This window comes from Colias croceus, chromosome 29 (genome assembly GCF_905220415.1).
Source record: "Colias croceus chromosome 29, ilColCroc2.1".
Lineage (NCBI taxonomy): Eukaryota > Metazoa > Arthropoda > Insecta > Lepidoptera > Pieridae > Colias > Colias croceus.
The window spans coordinates 3,741,699-3,761,075 of NC_059565.1; the positions used below are offsets into that span (position 1 = coordinate 3,741,699).

General features: G+C 33.0%; 1 protein-coding gene across 4 annotated transcripts in view; it reads right to left on the reverse strand.

The window, feature by feature from the left end:
* Positions 1-17,595, reverse strand: part of LOC123704434 (anoctamin-4) — a 33,217-nt gene extending 15,622 nt beyond the window's left edge. For all 4 annotated transcript variants that reach the window (XR_006753128.1, XR_006753129.1, XM_045652823.1 and 1 more), the window contains exons 1-12: positions 17,476-17,595; positions 6,317-6,559; positions 5,887-6,011; positions 5,390-5,530; positions 4,750-4,782; positions 4,265-4,417; positions 3,817-3,918; positions 3,457-3,591; positions 2,683-2,859; positions 1,859-2,010; positions 810-912; positions 131-238 (exon numbers count right to left, since the gene is read on the reverse strand). Coding sequence is in view for 2 of the 4 variants with exons in the window: in XM_045652823.1 (XP_045508779.1) it covers positions 131-238; positions 810-912; positions 1,859-2,010; positions 2,683-2,859; positions 3,457-3,591; positions 3,817-3,918; positions 4,265-4,417; positions 4,750-4,782; positions 5,390-5,530; positions 5,887-6,011; positions 6,317-6,551 (1,464 nt within the window). In the remaining 2 variants the exon portion in view is untranslated. The remainder of the gene's footprint in view (positions 1-130; positions 239-809; positions 913-1,858; positions 2,011-2,682; positions 2,860-3,456; positions 3,592-3,816; positions 3,919-4,264; positions 4,418-4,749; positions 4,783-5,389; positions 5,531-5,886; positions 6,012-6,316; positions 6,560-17,475) is intronic.
* Between the last annotated feature and the right edge of the window lie 1,782 nt (positions 17,596-19,377).

Here is a 19,377-nt window from a genome sequence, read left to right on the forward strand (position 1 = left end):
TAAATACAAATAAATAATAAATACAAATAAATAATAAATACAAATAAATTAATAATACAAATTACAATACAAATTAATAAATAAATACAAATAAATAATTAATACAAATTAATTACTAATAAGCACTTACCCGTCTGTCTGTCTGTGATTTATCAGTACTGTCTGAATCATATCTACCCTCATGCAGTGGAAAACATGCTAAATAGGTTCCATCATTTAGTAGCCTTCGAATTCCCATCTAAAAATATGTATTATCATCATCGATAACATTCTAATCATATTCATCATTATCAACATCATCATCAACATCCATATATTAATATTATAAATGCGAAAGTAACTCTGTCTGTCTGTCTGTTACTCAATCACGCCTAAACTACTGAACCAATTTTCATGAAATTTGGTATGGAGATATTTTGATACCCGAGAAAGGACATAGGATAGGTTTTATTCCGGAAATCTTACGGGAACGGGTTTTCTTTGAAAACGCGGGCGATATTATTATGAAGAGATTGTTTGTGAGAAAAAAAATCGAATGCGATTGTATCAAAAATCCGAATAAAATGATGAGTCTGCTGTATTGCATGTATATGTATATTATTTATATTATGGAAAAAATGTAACAAGAGACAAATAACAATAATCTTAATATATAAATTGTGTCACGTTCAATTATTCCGCTATCTTCTAAATTACTGAACCGATTTTAATAAAATTTAGCATATCAGATGCAGTTGTTACTAACACGATACATAAAATATTTAGTTTAAACCTTATTTTTATTATTTTTACTAAAAATTTTTATTTACCTTAGTCTCATTATTATCATATCGAGCCCTTAATAAAATCTGCATGACCAACAAACTGCGTTGTGCCGGCGAGAACTGCGTGTGTCGGTCTTTGACTAGAAATCTGAAATTAAATAATATTGTGTTACATATATAATAAACTAGCTTTCCACCCGCGGCATCGCCCGCGCAGTCAAAGAAAAACCCGCATAGTTCCCGTTCCCGTGGGATTTCCAGGATAAAACCTATCCTATGTCCTTTCTCGGGTATCAAAATATCTCTATACCAAATTTCATGCAAATTGGTTCAGTAGTTAAGGCGTGATTGAGTAACAGACAGACAGACAGACAGAGTTACTTTCGCATTTATAATATTAGTATGGATTTTATTTTATTTTATTTTATTTTGGTAATAATACCTCGCCCATTACTGGGAAATTAAACCATGGTTGTGGGCTTTTGGCCAAACAACTATAAAAATAATATCTAATTGTGCGCACTCGAATTATTCCGAAATTTATAAATTCCGTTAGATAGAGTTATACAGTGTGTTTGGTTACGTACTAGCGATATTTGAAAGACGTTTAGAATAGACCATTTCAACCACGATTTAAGTCCTTAAGAGGGGTCTACCCCTCCCCCCTTGGAACGGCCGCCATTTTTGTTTTTTGATTTTAAAAAATGCCATGTTTGAAAGAAAACATTGTGTTTTTGTATTCAGAGGTAGAGGTAACTGTTAATTTTCATTTACCAAGGAAGCGAAACCGCGTGCTGAAAGCTAGTATTACATGGAAAATGAAAATGTTAATTCAAAATCCTATCCTACTAATATTATAAATGCGAAAGTTTGTGAGGATGGATGTGTGTGTTTATGTTTATTACTCTTTCACGCAAATACTACTGAACCGATTACAATGACATTTAGCACACATGTAGAAGGTAACTTGGATTAAAACATAGGATAGGTTTTATCCCGGAAATCCCACGGGAACGGGAATAATGCGGGTTTTTGTTGGAAAACGCAGACGAAGCCGCGGGTGGAAAGCTAGTATATCATAAGTAAAAACTTACTGTTCCTCCCTTCTTACTCCCGGACGTTCAGTGGCTGTGAAAAACGAAGGTTCAGGTTCGATTCTACTGTGTTCATATTCATATAATTGCTTCCATTTTCGTCGCCATTTTGTGTAGAATTTCTTATCTTTTTCCGCTTGTTTTTCGTCGCTCTGTCATTATTTTATTGTTAATAATACCAAGATGTTTAATAATTTTAAAAACTTAATAATTAAAAATATATATAATCATTTAATTGATAACCATAATTATTTCGTTCTTTATTAGTATTCTGTTTTATTTAACTCTTTGCTCTTAAAAAAAAACAGTATTATAAAATAAAAGATTAATTAATTTTATTGACGTTATAGCATTTTAATAGTGATTCTAGTTATTATATTGTGAGTTAAGTTGTTTATAGTACGTCAACTTTGTGAGTCAAGATTGTGAGTATATTGTGAGTATAGTTGTTTATAGTCCGTCAACTTTGTGAGTCAAGATTGTGAGTAAATTTTTTGTGAGTATATTGTGAGTATAGTTGTTTATAGTACGTCAACTTTGTGAGTCAACATTGTGAGTCATTTTTTTGTGAGTATATTGTGAGTATAGTTGTTTATAGTACGTCAACTTTGTGAGTCAAGATTGTGAGTCAATTTTTTGTGAGTATATTGTGAGTATAGTTGTTTATAGTACGTCAACTTTTTGAGTCAATTTTTTGTGAGTATATTGTGAGTATAGTTGTTTATAGTACGTCAACTTTGTGAGTCAAGATTGTGAGTCAATATTTTGTGAGTATATTGTGAGAATATTTGTTTAATCAAAAAAAAAAAAAAAAATAAACATACCCAAGCTCTAACAGATATAGTTATGAATCTCTTCGTAGGCAACTTCATGCCGATCACTTCGGCTAATCTCATCTCAGTCTTCCATGGAATGTGGATTTTGAGGAACCAAGTCTTTCCATCGAAGGATAGACATTTGTTTTCTAGTTCTAGTTCTAGACCTTCTTTTATTAGGTTTTCCTGTAATAAGAAAATGTATTATTAGATAATTATTTTGAAGTGAAACTTCTTTAGGCGCGTTGAGAGTATAATTTTATGGAAGCGTTAGGCAATACCGTCTGAATTTTGGCCAAAGAAGTTTCACTTCTGACACGTGTGCTCGGCATACACGCTCTTTTTTAAATAAGTAATATTCGCAGTTAATATCTGGATTTTATTTTCTTATCATAAAGTACTAAAAGTGCATAAAGTACTAAAGTACTTATAAGTAGCTTTATTCACGTGTATTATTAGACGTTTTTTTTACAAATACCCTTTTAATGTTTATATATAAAAGATGTTAAGAACGCGGGTCAGTCGTGCTGTGAAACCTACTTCTTAACTTCATAATTTTTATTGTAATAATTAGATTTTAATTTATTAATTATAATTATTGTAAGTTGCATACCTTGCATACATAATAATTATAAATAAAAATTGGAGTAATAATATGATAGTGTTTGTGGAGCATTCTTTTGTCATTAACTTTTACACGAAATTCTTAAATATTATTAATTTGATAATAATGAATATGTAAGTGATGGTGTTGAGATAATGACAATAATACAAAATATATACCTGAAAAGTCCGTCTATGATCTCGTTTTTTAGCCTCAGCCTCAGTCATGACCCCATAGTCCTCCTCTTCATACGCAAGTACCATGTCCACACGACGCCTGCCATCCCGGAACATTAAGGAATCGGGGTCTAGACCCTTGAAAATAGAAGATTTAAGATTGAAGATGAGGATGAAGATGAGGATGAGGATGAGGATGAGGATGGGGATGGGGATGAGGGTGAGGATGAGGATGGGGATGAGAACAATAAAACAGTCAAGTCAGTGTAGTCAGTCAAGCCGTCGAGATTTTTAATGTTTTTTTTTTCTTATTAATTTTGTTGCATCTAATCAACAGTTTTCTTTATAGCTATCGATACTTACTTCGAGACTAGTTTCACCGACATCTTCTTTCTCATTTGGATAAGTCGGAAATGTTGGTTTATTATCGTTTTGTGTTTCAGAATCTTTATTCTCTGGTATAGGCTGTAAAATACAAGAAAAAGCATTAATTTTAAGTAATCTTTATTTATTTCATGAAAATATAGGGGTTTGATTTTTATCTAGTTGTGGCAGATTTCACCCTCGATTCTACCCGCAATAGTGATATTTCTATGCTTACCAAATATGTAAGCATAGAAATATCACTATTCTGGTACATAAACTACATCATTGCTAAGTATTATCAAAATCCGTTCAGTGGTTTTCACGTGTAAAAGTAAAAATCAAACAAATTATAACGTACAGTCAATCAAATAATAAAAAAAAACAATCAACCAGACAAACAAAAAAAAAAAACAATCAATCAATCAAACATTTTTACAGAATTTACCTCATTATTAGGCAACGGTGTGCCAGGCATAGGATCCCTAAACTTCGGTATAAAAGCACTAGCTGCTGACGTCACATTTCTGACTAGCCTCCAACCGCGGCGTCGTCTCTCTTCTGAACTGTCTCTTGAGTGTAAATCGTCGCGAAGACTTACCTATGGAAAATTATGTTTTCTATGTCGACTCTATTTTTTTTTTATTTAGTATAGGGAAGCGTTTGACCACAATCTCGCCTGACGTTAAGCTTTAAATTAAGGTCAAGGTCTAAATTATAAAGATGAAAGTTAATATGGATTTTTGTTTGTTTGTATAAACTCAAAACTACTTTATCGATTTAAAACTGATTTTTAATTAAGTCATTATATAACTATATATTTCCTAACCGAAACATACTGTACATATACTGCTTTTTGAAACAATTAAATACTGCGTAACATACAACATAATATACTGGTTTATGATTGTACTTTATAAATAACAAGCATACCTTTTTGTCATTTGGTTCTATGAACGGCACGCTCTGCAAATCAAAATAAATATTTTATAAAAATAATATAAACATATTTCATGAAATAAATCAACTATTTTTTAAAGTGGTAGCAATTTTAATAAACAAAAGTGTTCGAAGCAAAACTCTGCCTGCACGTTAGATTAGGCAGAGTTTTCAAATGAGCGATACAATATTAACGTAATTGCTTCGAAATAAGGTTTTAATTTAAATGATTGTTGTGTACTGCTGCTCTCACATGTTGACGACCTTTTAATAGTCGATTGTGAGTCAAGTTGTTTATAGTAAGTCAATCTATTGGAATAATATGTAATTATTATAGTTAAAAAATAAATTAAAAACTATTAAATTCATGAAATTGTTGTATTGTCACCGCTTGATAAGTGTATAAAGTTCGAATTAAATATGTCCGCCCGGAATGGCGCGGATGCGGGTTCGAGTCCCGCCTCGTGATCGATTTTTTTCTATTCTGTATAAATTTATATTATGTATGTCCGTTTATAATTGGTTCATAATCGAGTCTAAAGTCGGTTAAATACATACAGGTGAAGCTAATAAAAGCGTGTAAAAAATGTATTATTTCTCTATAATTATAATAATTCTTCATTTTAATAATTACCTTATTAACAGGACTTTCAATAATATTAGCCAATGACGTGCCAAAAGCGGTTTCAGAAGCTAGACTATCTGCTGATTTCCACGGGACTCTGTGGAGGGGAGTCCCGGGGAGGGTTAGGTCGTGGCTTCGTCGTCTTGGTAACTGGGAAATTATAATATATTTAAAATATCTTTTATTTATTTCCTTTCCTCTATTAATTATTAGTATAGAATAAGTAAAATATTATTTTTAATTTATACTCAATATTATAAAGCTGAAGAGTTTGTTTGTTTGAACGCGCTAATCTAGGAACTACTGATCCGATTTGAAAAATTCTTTCGGTGTATGATAGCCTAGCATTTATCGAGGAAGGCTAGCTATATATCATTACGCTAAGACCAACAGGAGCGGAGCAATGCGGGTAAAAACACGAAGCCGCTCTTAAAGATAGATGAAAAATGGGAGATTGTTTTTTTAATTTCTATGGACAAATAATATACCAATAAGTTACGAAATACCTGATCATCAACAGCAGTATCAGACAGGCTAAGTTCCGTTCTAGTGGTAGAGGTGGAACTTGCTAGGTCGTTCCACGCGTTGTGACTTGTTATACATGCGGTTGGTGGCTCTGAGCTCGTACCATCTAGAGTTATTGTTGTTTTTGAACTGATATAATAGAATGGAGACCTAAATATATTTGGTACTGACAATATAGTACATATTATTGTTGTGATTAAATAAGAAAATTATATTGCAGCATTTTTATTAACATTTAGTTCATTAAAATACCTAATAAGTTTGTGATGGTATTTTAAATATTAAAAAATTTTCGTAATTATATGTATTATAAGGTTAGTTACAGTTACACATGAAATTTAATAATACAATTACACTTACTATTACCATTCTTACTAAATAAAAATTATTATTTTTCATTAATATTCTTACCCAGTCTAAATCCCTCCTTTTTAGCCCTCCCTCCATCATCACTATTCCGTCTAGACGACGATTCACTATGACTCCCTTTAAACCTCTCGCTTTCAAAGGTAATCCGATCCAATAGATTTGGCTCCAATCGTCCAACGTGGCCAACCCTGTCCAAACCTTGACCGAATCTGTCGAACGCTCGATGGCTGAGGTTCACCTTTTTCACGGTTATCTCTTGATAATCGCCATTTTCCATGGTTTAACCTGAAAAAATATGGACTATAAATTAAACACAACTTCGCTTTTACCATTGTCTTACATGTCCTTTATTTTTATGGTTGCCTGGAAGAGATTGCTTTAGGCAATAAGGCCGCTATTGTTATTGTTGTACCCTTTCCAAGTTTATGCGTTCATTTCTTTTCAATTCCTGATAAATGTACAATGAAGTATTATAAATAAATAAATAAATAAACAACGACCAGTTTTTATAAAAACTTGAGAGATGTCAAGGGACACCCAGAATCCAGATGGAACGAAGTTCTATGAGAGAAAGAGACAGACGCGCACGCTTCGGCTTACAACTATAGCAAAAAGTGTCGTTACAACTTTTGGTCATAATTCCGTCTAGCCCGCTTTCGCAACGCGCCAAATGGAACTTCGTTCCCAAAAATATTACTACCAAGGCACTCGTTAGTCGTAGCGTGATGAATATGTCATCAAGTTTGATACTTTAATAGTTACCTATTCATAACACGAGTAGGATTGTCGAAAGTAGGACACACACTCAAAATATACTATTATTAAGTCTATTAATAGAGCAATTAAATATTTATTGAAAATTGACCCCTTAACAATCTTAAATATTATAGTTTTAAAAAAGAGCCTATGTGCCAAGCACACGTGTCATAGATGAAACTTCTTTGGCAAGATTCAAAGTTACCCAAAATCGTCTCCTTACTCCATGGCGTGACGGTATTGCCATGACACTACATTTAAATTTTACTCTATTAATAGAACATACACACGCTCTCTTTTATTATTTAGGACAATAAGATAGACTCATTAAATTATTGTATTGTCACCGATCCTTGATCCATACTTACTATAATATTTAATATTATAAATGCGAAAGTAACTCTGTCTGTCTGTCTGTTACTCAATCACGCCTAAACTACTGAACTAATTTTCATGAAACTTGGTATGGAGATATTTTGATACCCGAGAAACGATATAGGCTACTTTTTATCCCGGGAAAATGACGCAATCCCGGAAATCCCACGGGAACGGGAACTATGCGGGTTTTTCTTTGACTGCGCGGGTGAAGCCGCGGGCGGAAACCTAGCAAATAGTACCTACCTAATAGTAATAGTAAATCAAACTCAAACATTTATTAATTATTCAATTAGACTCCTTCGAGAAGCACTTTTGAAACGTCATATTTTTACATATTTTTCACATTTACCACCGATTCGGAAAGCAGTATCTATGGAGAAGAACCGGCAAGAAACTCCATCTCTCCGTTAAAAGTGGGTCAAAATTGAGTCAATTACATTCAAACATACATACATACATGTGAAGCTATCTATGCGTGTTAAAAATATACTTTCGATCAATACTATTAAGTTAACGACATCAAGCTATTACTTAATATTAACTAAAGGGTAATAAACGAGTTGAATATTTAACTGTCCAAATATCGAACCTTTACGAAATTGGTCACAAAATGTTCACATACTTCCGTAGTTATTAGTGACTATTTTTAAATTATTTAAGCATTTATACATAGGTACTGACCCTATATTATAATTATTGTTCTACAATGACAGAATAAGGTTTTAAATTCGAAGCATAGTAATTATACCTTTACTTAAAATATTTTTAATCCATTAGGTTGATAAAACTCATTTGACTAGAACAAGTGTGAGAATATAATTTCCGCCCGCGGCTTCGCCCGCGTTGGCTGAAACCGAGTAGAATATAGATTCTAATATATTGTACTAAAACCTTCCTCTTGAATCACTCTAACTATTGAAGAGAGATTGCACCGAGGTCCGTTGCTTGGTTTTGGAGACTTAGGCATACAGAGAAAGTGACTTTGTTTTATACTTTGTAGACTTTGTTTTATACTATCTAATATGTATGTATTTAAAGCGGTTTGTAATATTAGTAATAGGAGCGCATTGCCAACAAACTGCTCTACAGCTTGGCCACAGAATACATAATAGTAGCTAAACGCTACAGAACGGACACTCTCCGCCTCCCGCCAAAATTAAACACTTACCTCACCCCGCACGATCAGACATGTTATGGTACCCATTTCCCCGCAAGGACGATACCAACGACGTCTTTAGACGAAACGCAACGAAGATTGACAACATTAATCAAATTGACTTAAAGCAATTTTATTATTTTGGATTTGTGATTATCGTTTTTCGTAGAAAATGGTTAGATATTGTGCTGTTTACGGATGTATTTCATCAGAAAAACGCGAATTTTTTTTTACGCTAGTCACAAATGTGCCAACCATAAAGAGTTTACACACACATTTGCAGTCTCTAGGTACAGTGTGACTGTCAAAACTATAATTTTGTATGGAGTGTCCGGGGTGTGGTTTGGCGAAAATTTGTAAAAGCAAAGATTTTTATATCAATAAAAAAAAAACTTACTTTTTGACAAAAATATGTTTCAATATAGGTACCTAGTTAATTATATGTGTTTGATTAACACGAATCTCTTGAAATAAGATGTATCCTATTACTTGAAATAATTACCACATATTTGTATTCGTATTAGGTAATTACGTTGCCGTTGGCTTCACAAAAAATTACAAGCATAACAGTTCATTTCGAAAAATTATTAAAACTTCTACAAAACCATAAATCATATTTTTTGTGTATTAGTAGCACAGAACATATAAAAGAGGTAGGTAACAAAATACAAACACCTCCCGACATTTTGTATAATCTTAATATATATAAATCTCGTGTCACAATGTTTGTCTTCAATGGACTCCTAAACCACATAACCGATTATAATAAAATTCGCACACCATGTGCAGTTCGATCCAACTTGAGAGATAGGATAGTTTGAGTTTAAATTTCAAATCGTTTTAAAGCGGGCGAAGCCGCGGGCGGTAAGTCTTAATATATATAAATCTCGTGTCACAATGTTTGTCTTCAATGGACTCCTAAACCACATAACCGATTATAATAAAATTCGCACACCATGTGCAGTTCGATCCAACTTGAGAGATAGGATAGTTTGAGTTTAAATTTCAAATCGTTTTAAAGCGGGCGAAGCCGCGGGCGGTAAGCTAGTCTTATATATATAATAAAAATGAATCGCAAAATGTGTTGGTAATAAAGCGCATAACTCGAGAACGGCTGAACCGATTTCGATAATTCTTTTTTTATTATATTCCTTTAAGTACGAGGATGGTTCTTATGTAGAGAAAACGTGAATATGTACCACGGGCGAAGCCGGGGCGGACCGCTAGTTCCCAATAAAGCCTTCTAAAAAACGAAACCGTTCAGTAACTAATGACCTAATAATATTTACCGATGTCACCACAATAGATAGGATGGTGGTAAAATCGATACATATAAATAATTCACGAACCGTATGTCAGTTCACATCGCCTGCTCGATTCTCATGGAAGTATTGAAATGGGTTTAATTTTTTTCTATTTTTATAGATATATCTGTGCCCAGACTTCGCGTAGACATAGAATTATCTATCTAGTCCTACTATCCTACCAATATCTTACTAGTCCTACTAATATTATAAATGCGAAAGTTTGTGAGGATGTGTATGTGTGTGTTTGTTACTCTTTCAAACAATATCTTAATATATATAAATCTCGTGTCACAATGTTTGTCTTCAATGGACTCCTAAACCGCTTAACCGATTATAATAAAATTCGCACACCATGTGCAGTTCGATCCAACTTGAGAGATAGGATAGTTTAAATCTCAAATCGTTTTAGAGAAAGCGGGCGAAGCCGCGGGCGGTAAGCTAGTTTTATATAAGATTTTATACATTTCCTAAATGGTATCGTAACTAATTGTACACATTTCCTAGGATTTGTATACAATTCCTTAATTTCATACATTTCCGGTAAAATATACACTACAATAAGCATTTAACTGATCTTCCCTTAACTTGTAGATATAGGTACATTTTTCATTTACGATTTCTACTGTTTAAGGTTATTTTGAAAGGTGTCTAACTTGTTAGATAGGAATCGTTGCCAAATAATAATCTAGAAGATAGAGCCAAATTTTACTGCAGCGCTACTAGAATTCATAATGTTTTCATGAAACGAATACACTCTTCATAAAAAGTAATAAATTATGTTTTTGAAGTTATAAACGTGATACGTCTTTGGTAATAAGTAAATTATTTTCATGATTTGTGCTTTTGCAGGCGCATACATTTTCTATGCGCCTGCAAAAGCACGCATCAAAATCCGTTGCCTATAGGTTTGAAGATCTAAGCATACATAGAGACAGACAACGGCAAGCGATTATGTTTTACATACTATCATCATCATCAGCCCATATACGTTCCCACTGCTGGGACACGGGCCTCCTATGAGGGTACAGGCCATAATCCACCACGCTGGCCAAGTGCGTGTTGGCGGATGACACGTCATGTCGTCGAACTATTTTTTTTATCGACATGTCGGTTTCCTCACGATGTTTTCCTTCACCGTTCGAGCAGTGGTGATGTTACAACATGCGCAGATAAATTGAAAAATCAATTTATTTCCTGCGCGCTCGCCTGGTCTCGAACCCCGGACTTATAGATTCGAAGTCCGAGGTCTCACCACTGAGCCACCACTGCTCTCTACATCATGTAGTAGTCATACTATGTAGTAAGTAAAATAAGCAATCATTAATTTATTTCTTTAATTCGATCGAACATGTTTCACATAGACCACAGATAATTCAATGCTAAACTTGTATTACTATAATCATATTATATACATACTAGAATACAAAATAGATTACAGTGAAGTGAAAATCTTTCAAAGGGAATTAACTTCTAAGTGCAAATGGGGCCCCACGTATTCATGGGGCCCTAATATTAGGATGCTTAATATAATAATTATTGTTTTTTTGTGTTTGAATAACAATTATTTCTTCTTTCTACCTATGTAGTTAAGCATTGTGCGCATGAAAGTATGCGATAAATTCTTTTTATAACTCTTATCTATTGATATACAGTTTCGACTTAATTTCATTAGTATTTTTTACTCATACTTCACTTACAAGTAGCACACTGCTTTCTAGACCATCTACAGAATAATAAGAATTAAACATAAACTACGAAAATGTATTAACTAGTATACCTACTCAACCATCACTGTTCTATCAATATAGCTTTCCGCCTGCGGCCTCGTCCGCTTTGTCTAAAACCCAATAAATTTCCCCTTGAATCACTATAGGTATCTATTGAAAAACACCGCTTCAAAATCAGTTGCGTAGTTTTAAAGATTTAAGCATATAATATAGGGAGAGAGAAAGCGACTTTGTTTTAAACTAAGTAGTAATAGTGATATACTACATAGTAAACGGGGCCCCAATTCCGGGCTCCATTCGACACAAATACGTCACATTGCATTTCATCAAAGTTTAATTAGCCCATAGGATACGTAATCACTAGATACCATCGCGTGACTTTAATAGCCACCTTGGAAGGTAATGGGATTCATAGTTTCAGAGTTAGAATCCCATATATCTATTACTAATATTATAAAGCTGAACGCGCTAATCTCAGGAATTACTGGCCCGATTTGAAAAATTCTTTCCGTGTTAGATAGCCCATTTATCGAGGAAGGTATAGCCTGCCTATAAGGTATAGGCTATATATTATATCATCACGCTAAGACCAATAGGAACGAAGCAATGCGGGTAAAACCGCGGTTTTTTAGTTATAAACTAAATTTATTGAATTGTTATTCAACAAGATGTAGGTATCATCTTGAAATGGTTATAAAAAATTTAATATCAGTCGTAAAAAGTTCTTCACAGATTTTTATAGACACAGATTCGACCCCGCCTGCGAATTAGTTCTTATATACATACTAGCAGCTCCGCGCGGTTTCACCCCCGTGGCTCCTCTCCTGTTGGTCGTAGCGTGATGATATATAGCCTATAGCCTTCCTCGATAAATGACCTATCTAACACCGAAAGAATTTTTCAAATCAGACCAGTAGTTCCCGAGATTAGCGCGTTCAAACAAACAAACAAACAAACTCTTCAGCTTTATAATATTAGTATAGATATAGATTAGTATTAGACATTAGTATATAGATTACTTACGTAGTTAACTATTTGATAATAATCTGTAGCATTACTTAGCACATACGAATTTAGTTATTTTATCTATTTACCTATACCAAAACCTATAAACAAAGTAAATTTATACTCCCATTACCGATATCTCGATATTGCAATAACATCACAAGTACATTGATTTTCCTGAAATCATCTTAAAACGTGTTAATGTAAACATATGGCTTGCTTCTGGCTCCTAGCTCTGTTTTGTAAATATGTGTAAAGCTGGCTTTTAGTCATAAAACAAATAGTTTGAACTTCTTGTCAATAGATTAATTATATATTATATATTTATATATATATTATAAAGGCGAAAGTTTGTATGGATGTATGGAGGTATGGATGTTTGTTACTCTTTCACGTAAAAACTACTGAACCGATTACAATGAAATTTAGCACACATATAGAGGGTAACTTGGATTAACACATAGGATAGTTTTTATCCCGGAAATCCCACGGGAACGGGAACTATGCGGGTTTTCCTTTGCAAACACGGGCGAAGCCGCGGGCGGAAATCTAGTTAATTATAACTATTGTTTAAAATATTTGTTACTAGCTTTCCACACGCAGCTTTGCCCGCACAGTCAAAGAAAACCCCACATAGTTCCCGTCACAGAACTATATCGGTTCCTGTTCCCGTGGTAGGTATTTCCGGGATAAAACCCTATTCTATTTCCCGGGGTAAAAAGTAGCCTATGACCTTTCTCGGGTATCAAAATATCTCTATACCAAATTTCATGCAAATTTGTTCAGTAGTTAAGGCGTGATTGAGTAACAGACAGACAGACAGAGTTACTTTCGCATTTATAATATTAGTATGGATTTGATTGTAAAACAGAAAATTCCAAATTATATTTTATCGATTTCGGAAATTATTTCAGCTACAATTCACGGATAGGTACTTTCTTAGTTTTTGTCATTATGGGATGCGAAATTGTACTAGATGTCCGCCCGCGGCTTCGCCCGCGTTTTCAAAGGAAAACTCGCATAGTTCCCTTTCCCGTGGGATTTCCAGCTTAAAACCTATCCTATGTGTTGATCCAAGTACCCTCTATTTGTGTGCTACATTTCATTGTAATCGGTTCATTAGTATTTGCGTGAAAGAGTAACAAACACACACACACACACACATCCTCACAAACTTTCGCATTTATAATATTAGTAGGAAGGATGCATACAAATGCCTGTAATATAAATTTAAATTACTTACATATTTTATAAGATAGGAAAATCACCTTTACTACCTTAACATTTGTTTGTTTATTTCGAAGCACACTTTGGAACAATGAACGTAAATAAAATAGCAAATGGGATATGTTATTGATAAAATAAACAATATTGTATGGAATTGAACTGCAGTTTCACAATTGTTTCACGATCTTTGGTATCTATGGCATTATGGAATAGATTACTGGTAAGTTAATTTTTTCAAAGATATAAGCAAGTGAAGCCGCAGGAACCAGCTAGTACCTACTACTATCATATGCATAAATATTTGAGTGTAGGTTACGTTTCTTACGAAAAAATAATATCTAAACTCTATGGATCCAATTTTATAGTCTGTAAAATAATATAAAATATATAGATTTTATTGAATTTGACTATTCAAGAAAACTCGATCGAAGCCACGTAAAGAAGCTAGTTTATAATATTATCTATACATATAATAAATCTGTAGAAGGGTCAATTCTGTACATTAAAAATATTGAAAAAATAAATAATTTGGAAAATCCTAAAGTGCACGCCTCATAATCTCATCCTTTACAATAAAATTGATTATTTATAAAGGTGTATATAATATAAGTATGTAGATACACTTGTTCTCATGTGCCAATGCTCTTGAACTGTCTCAAAATAGTTGGAAAAGTAAAGAAAGCGGTACCGTAATAATTGAGCTATTTTTCTTGTGGCCCCACCTAGATGTGAAACTGCGCAGGTTTAAGGGACTGACTACCAACTTATTTTTTTAAACCTTGGCTTATAGTATAAAGAATCGAGTTTATAATGGTAAATTTTGAGTACACTATAAATATAAAAAAAAGTCGATATTTTTTTTGTTTATTTAATAACAATTAAACCACATCGAATCAGACCCTGAAAAATGAAAGGGTTCTATTCCTGAGCATACTCAAGCGTAAGAGAAAAAAAAAGACTCGATTAGTAAAGTACTTCGGTCGCTATCGTGTTAACAAGAAAATCCTCCGCACATACAGACACACGGACGTCCAAGACAGAACTTTTTTAAACTGTTTTTTAACTAGTTTAAATAACAAAAATGACATCAAAAATATCATGAATGTTAAAAATAGTGTTTTTTCTTAATATGTGTGTGTATGTATTATCTTACAAGTGCAATGTATGATACATAAAGACATTTTAAGTTTGAAAAATCAGATGTTTTGCGCGAAGTGACAGTAGTACCCACCTCAACGCTTCGCTTATGAGGCGTGCAATAGCAGGGGGTGTTACTGGATCGATACCAAGCCCAAATATGTGATTAAAAAAATTTTTGTCTGTCTGTCTGTCTGTATGTTCAGGCGTCAATTAGTGAAAACTAACGGTTCGATTTCGATGAAACTTGGTATAATTATTATACCTTATTATCCTGGGCATAAAATAGGATACTTCTTATCCCGGAAAAATACGTAGAAAAAAAAAACTTAATTTTTCTTAATTTTTCCGCGCGGACGGAGTCGCGGGCGGAAGCTAGTATTATATAAAGACAAATGACGTACTATTTTTACAGTATTTTTGTAATTAATAGCATATGGTCGGTATAACGCTACTATGATTAGCTATTTCCTTAGTATAATTTTATTTATACCATGTTTATTTGTTAAAATATTGACTATTCTCAGCTTATACTCAGTATAAGATGTTATAAGGCTGTATGTGTTTATATTGATGGAATAGTAGCACGATTTGAACAAAGTTTCTTCAATACCAGTAAATTCAACTTTGTAAGAATACTTATAGGTAATAAATAATGTTATAGACTTATCGGTATGGTAACCCAGATAAACATACCAAATAAATTCCAACACAAACATTCCATACATTTATTGCATACGAATTCATGAAATTTTACGCCTCATGAAACCGGAAAATTAGGTTAAAATGCAATGTTGAAATCTTTGTTTAGTAGTTTATTTTAATACTAGCTGCGCCCCGCGGATTCACCCGCGTGGCTCCGCTCCTGTTGGTCTTAGCGTTATGATTTATAGCCTATAGCCTTCCTCGATAAATTGGCTATCTAACACCGAAAGAATTTTTCAAATCGGACCTGAGATTAGCGCGTTCAAACAAACAAACTCTTCAGCCTTATAATATTAGTATCGATTTAGGACCACAGGCTGATTTCTGATTTGTATATTATAGTATTTTTAACACGCTTTTATTAGCTTCACCTGTATGTTTGCATATAACCGACTCCTGACTCGATTTTGACCCACTTTTTTACACTTTGTACACTTATCAAGGATCGGTGACAATACAGAATACACTAATTACTTACATAAGATTTTTAAACTGTTTTTTTATAATGTTAAGATGTATAATTTATCGTATAGTGGACATAATTTAAAAGGTTCAACAATGTACAGACGGCCTTATCGCTGACAGCGATCTCTACCAGGCAACTTAGATGACGGGGGAAAATTAATGAGTCATACTATGTTTATCTAGACTTTATACTGTCTGTACTAAATTGCCCATATTCACTTTAATTTAATGCCTATTATAGATTAGTTTTCATTGTAGGTATCCTGCTAATATTATAATGCGAAAGTTTGTGAGGATGGATGTGTATGTGTATGTTTGTTACTCTTTCACGCAAATACTACTGAATCGATTACAATGAAATTTGGCACACATATAGAGGGTATATTGGATTAACACATAGGATAGGTTTTATCCCGGAAATCCCATGGGAACGGGAACATGCGGGTTTTTCTTTATAAACGCGGGCGATGCCGCGGGCGGAAAGGTAGTAAGTAGGTACGTTTTAGTGATAGGTACCTACTACCCTACTAGCTGTCCCGGCAAACGTTGTTCTGCCTTACTCTTATCAATTAGGGGTACGAAAAACAGATGTTGTCCTATTTTCGGACCTATCCGATATGCACACTATCATAAGAAGCGGTCAAGCCGATTCTAAGGAATTTAATAAGAATAAGTATCTACATTATATATTAGACTAGTTGGGTCCCGAGGTTTAACTTTCATCTCTTTAGAGATTGATTTTTCTAAAATGTAGCATGAGCTGTGCCATGACTATCAAAGTCATGAATTTTTAACTATTTTCTATTAAAATCTCATCCAATTTGGTGTTGTAGTTTGTTTGTTTGTTTGTTTGAACGCGCTAATCTCTAACTACTGGTCCGATTTGAAAAATTCTTTAGTTGTTAGATAGCCCATTAATCGAGGAAGGTTATATACAGGCTATATATCATCACGCTAAGACCAACAGGAGTGGAGCAATGCGGGTAAAACCGCGGAGCACAGCTGTAATAATAGAAATATATTATTCGATATTTTTCTATAAGTACATCCGCCCATTGTTTAGTTTATTTAAACAAATAATAACTATTACTTTAATACAAACCTTCACGTTCAATTATTTTAATAGATCACAAATTACTATACACACAAGTATACATAAACGCACACATGCTCATAATAATATATTCCATTTAAATATTACATTTTCATAACCGTTAACTTATTGTTATAAGTCGTTAGTTTTGATAAAAAGTTAGATATTTCAGATAACAATAGAACCTACTTTATAATATAATTATTTAATTTAATTAAAAATAAGTAAATAATTTAATTACTCACGCTTAAAATCATGCCTTGCACAGATAAAAAAAATCACAATACACACACACAGCACTATATATTTCCATAGTCCGTAAATCGAAAAAAAAATCAAACGCCCGCGATTTCGAACGCGCGCTTTCGACAGTATTCGATTTTCAAATAAACTATTCAATATGGCGGTCCAATGACATTGTAGCGCTGTACATAGTATATCGATATTTTTGTTTCGGAATTAAAAATAGATATCGACAATGCAAGGTTAGAGAAAGAAGTCATGTTATGAATTGGGAAGCATTCCCAATGATGCCAAGTATGAGGAATGATGTCATTAAATTCATTCAACAATGTTTCAGCGAACAGTTGCATTTTTGCAAAATGCATTTAACACACACATACTTACATGAAATTGAATATAAAACGATTACATTTCGTTTACAAATAAAAATTAAAAATTGTGCAACTAAAAAAATTTAATAAGTTATACGTGCTGTCATATGCTTGATTTTATTTACTACATTGTATATAAAGTATTATTATTTATATAAATTTATAATATTATTATTTTTTTGCAACAGGGAACATGAAAAATATATAAAAGGCTATAAGTACTCATATTTCGGATCGTTAGTTATTTTTTAATATGAATAATAAACTCTTAATAAGCAAGTATTTTATGTAAATTAATCCGTGTGATTCTATTATTAATGATTGATCTTAGAGTAATCCAAAAAATCTATTCAAATGTTTGGCTATACCTAATATCAGTTTTTATCCTACTATAGAAATTATTAAGTCCATTGTTATGAATAATTGGTGTTTGCTCTGCTTGTATAAAAATATAGGAAAATATAATTATTCTAGTTATCATAATAGTAATCATTACACTATTATTACTACAGTCGGTAAAATTGTAATTTAACGTAATGAAAAACACGTGCGAAAAAATTTATTCTGTATTATGATAAAAGAATCTAACAAACTAAATCACAATATTCATTTTTTATGAGGCTAGTTTTATGCTATGTATATTTTAATCACCTGCTGGCTGTTGGCTTAGTTGGTAGAGATCCTGCCTAAAGCTTCTGCTTTCGAAGAGGTCGTGGGTTCGACTCCCACCCAGGGCAAATTTTTGTGTATCGAACATCGATGTTTGCTCTGTGTCTGGGTAGTATGGGAAAAGATCGTGACGTGTGTATAAATGTCCTATAATATTTATTTATCATTAATTATTAATCAATATACTGATTTTCTTTTTGATGCATAAAGCTAGATAATTATTATAAATATTAAAGCCAATTTAAACAGTTGGGTATTTCATTTTAATATATAACTTAACATCAGTCTACTGTAGCTTCGATCTAGTTGCTGATTGTTTGTTTACTTTTTCTACAGTTAATAAAACTCATTATTTTAAAACAATAAGACATTTCGAAGTATACACTATATAGGTTGATTATATACATTAAATATCAATAAAAAAAACTATCGATAAAACAAGCACATCACTAGCCACATCGAAACAATCGGAAAAGCGTGTAATTTCGTGACAGTAGCTATCATATATTGACCATTAAATAAGTCCCATATAGTTCTGTATCAATTTTATCGACATTAACCCAAAACCTTTAGACAAAATACTTACATACATGCAAATTTGAAATCATCCATACATACTTGATTCTTATATTAATACTAGTAGTCCGCCCCGGTTTCGCCCCAGTTTCGCCCGCGGTACATATACAGCCTATCGCACTCAGGTAAAGATAATAAATAGTTACTACATAAATATGTAGTAACTATTTATTATCTTTAGTAATTAAGTCGACGAATACGGTATCCAACTGTGAAAAAATTTACGAAATCGGCCCAGTAGTTCCCGAGATTAGCGCATTTGAACAAACTGAACAAATGCGAGTTTTT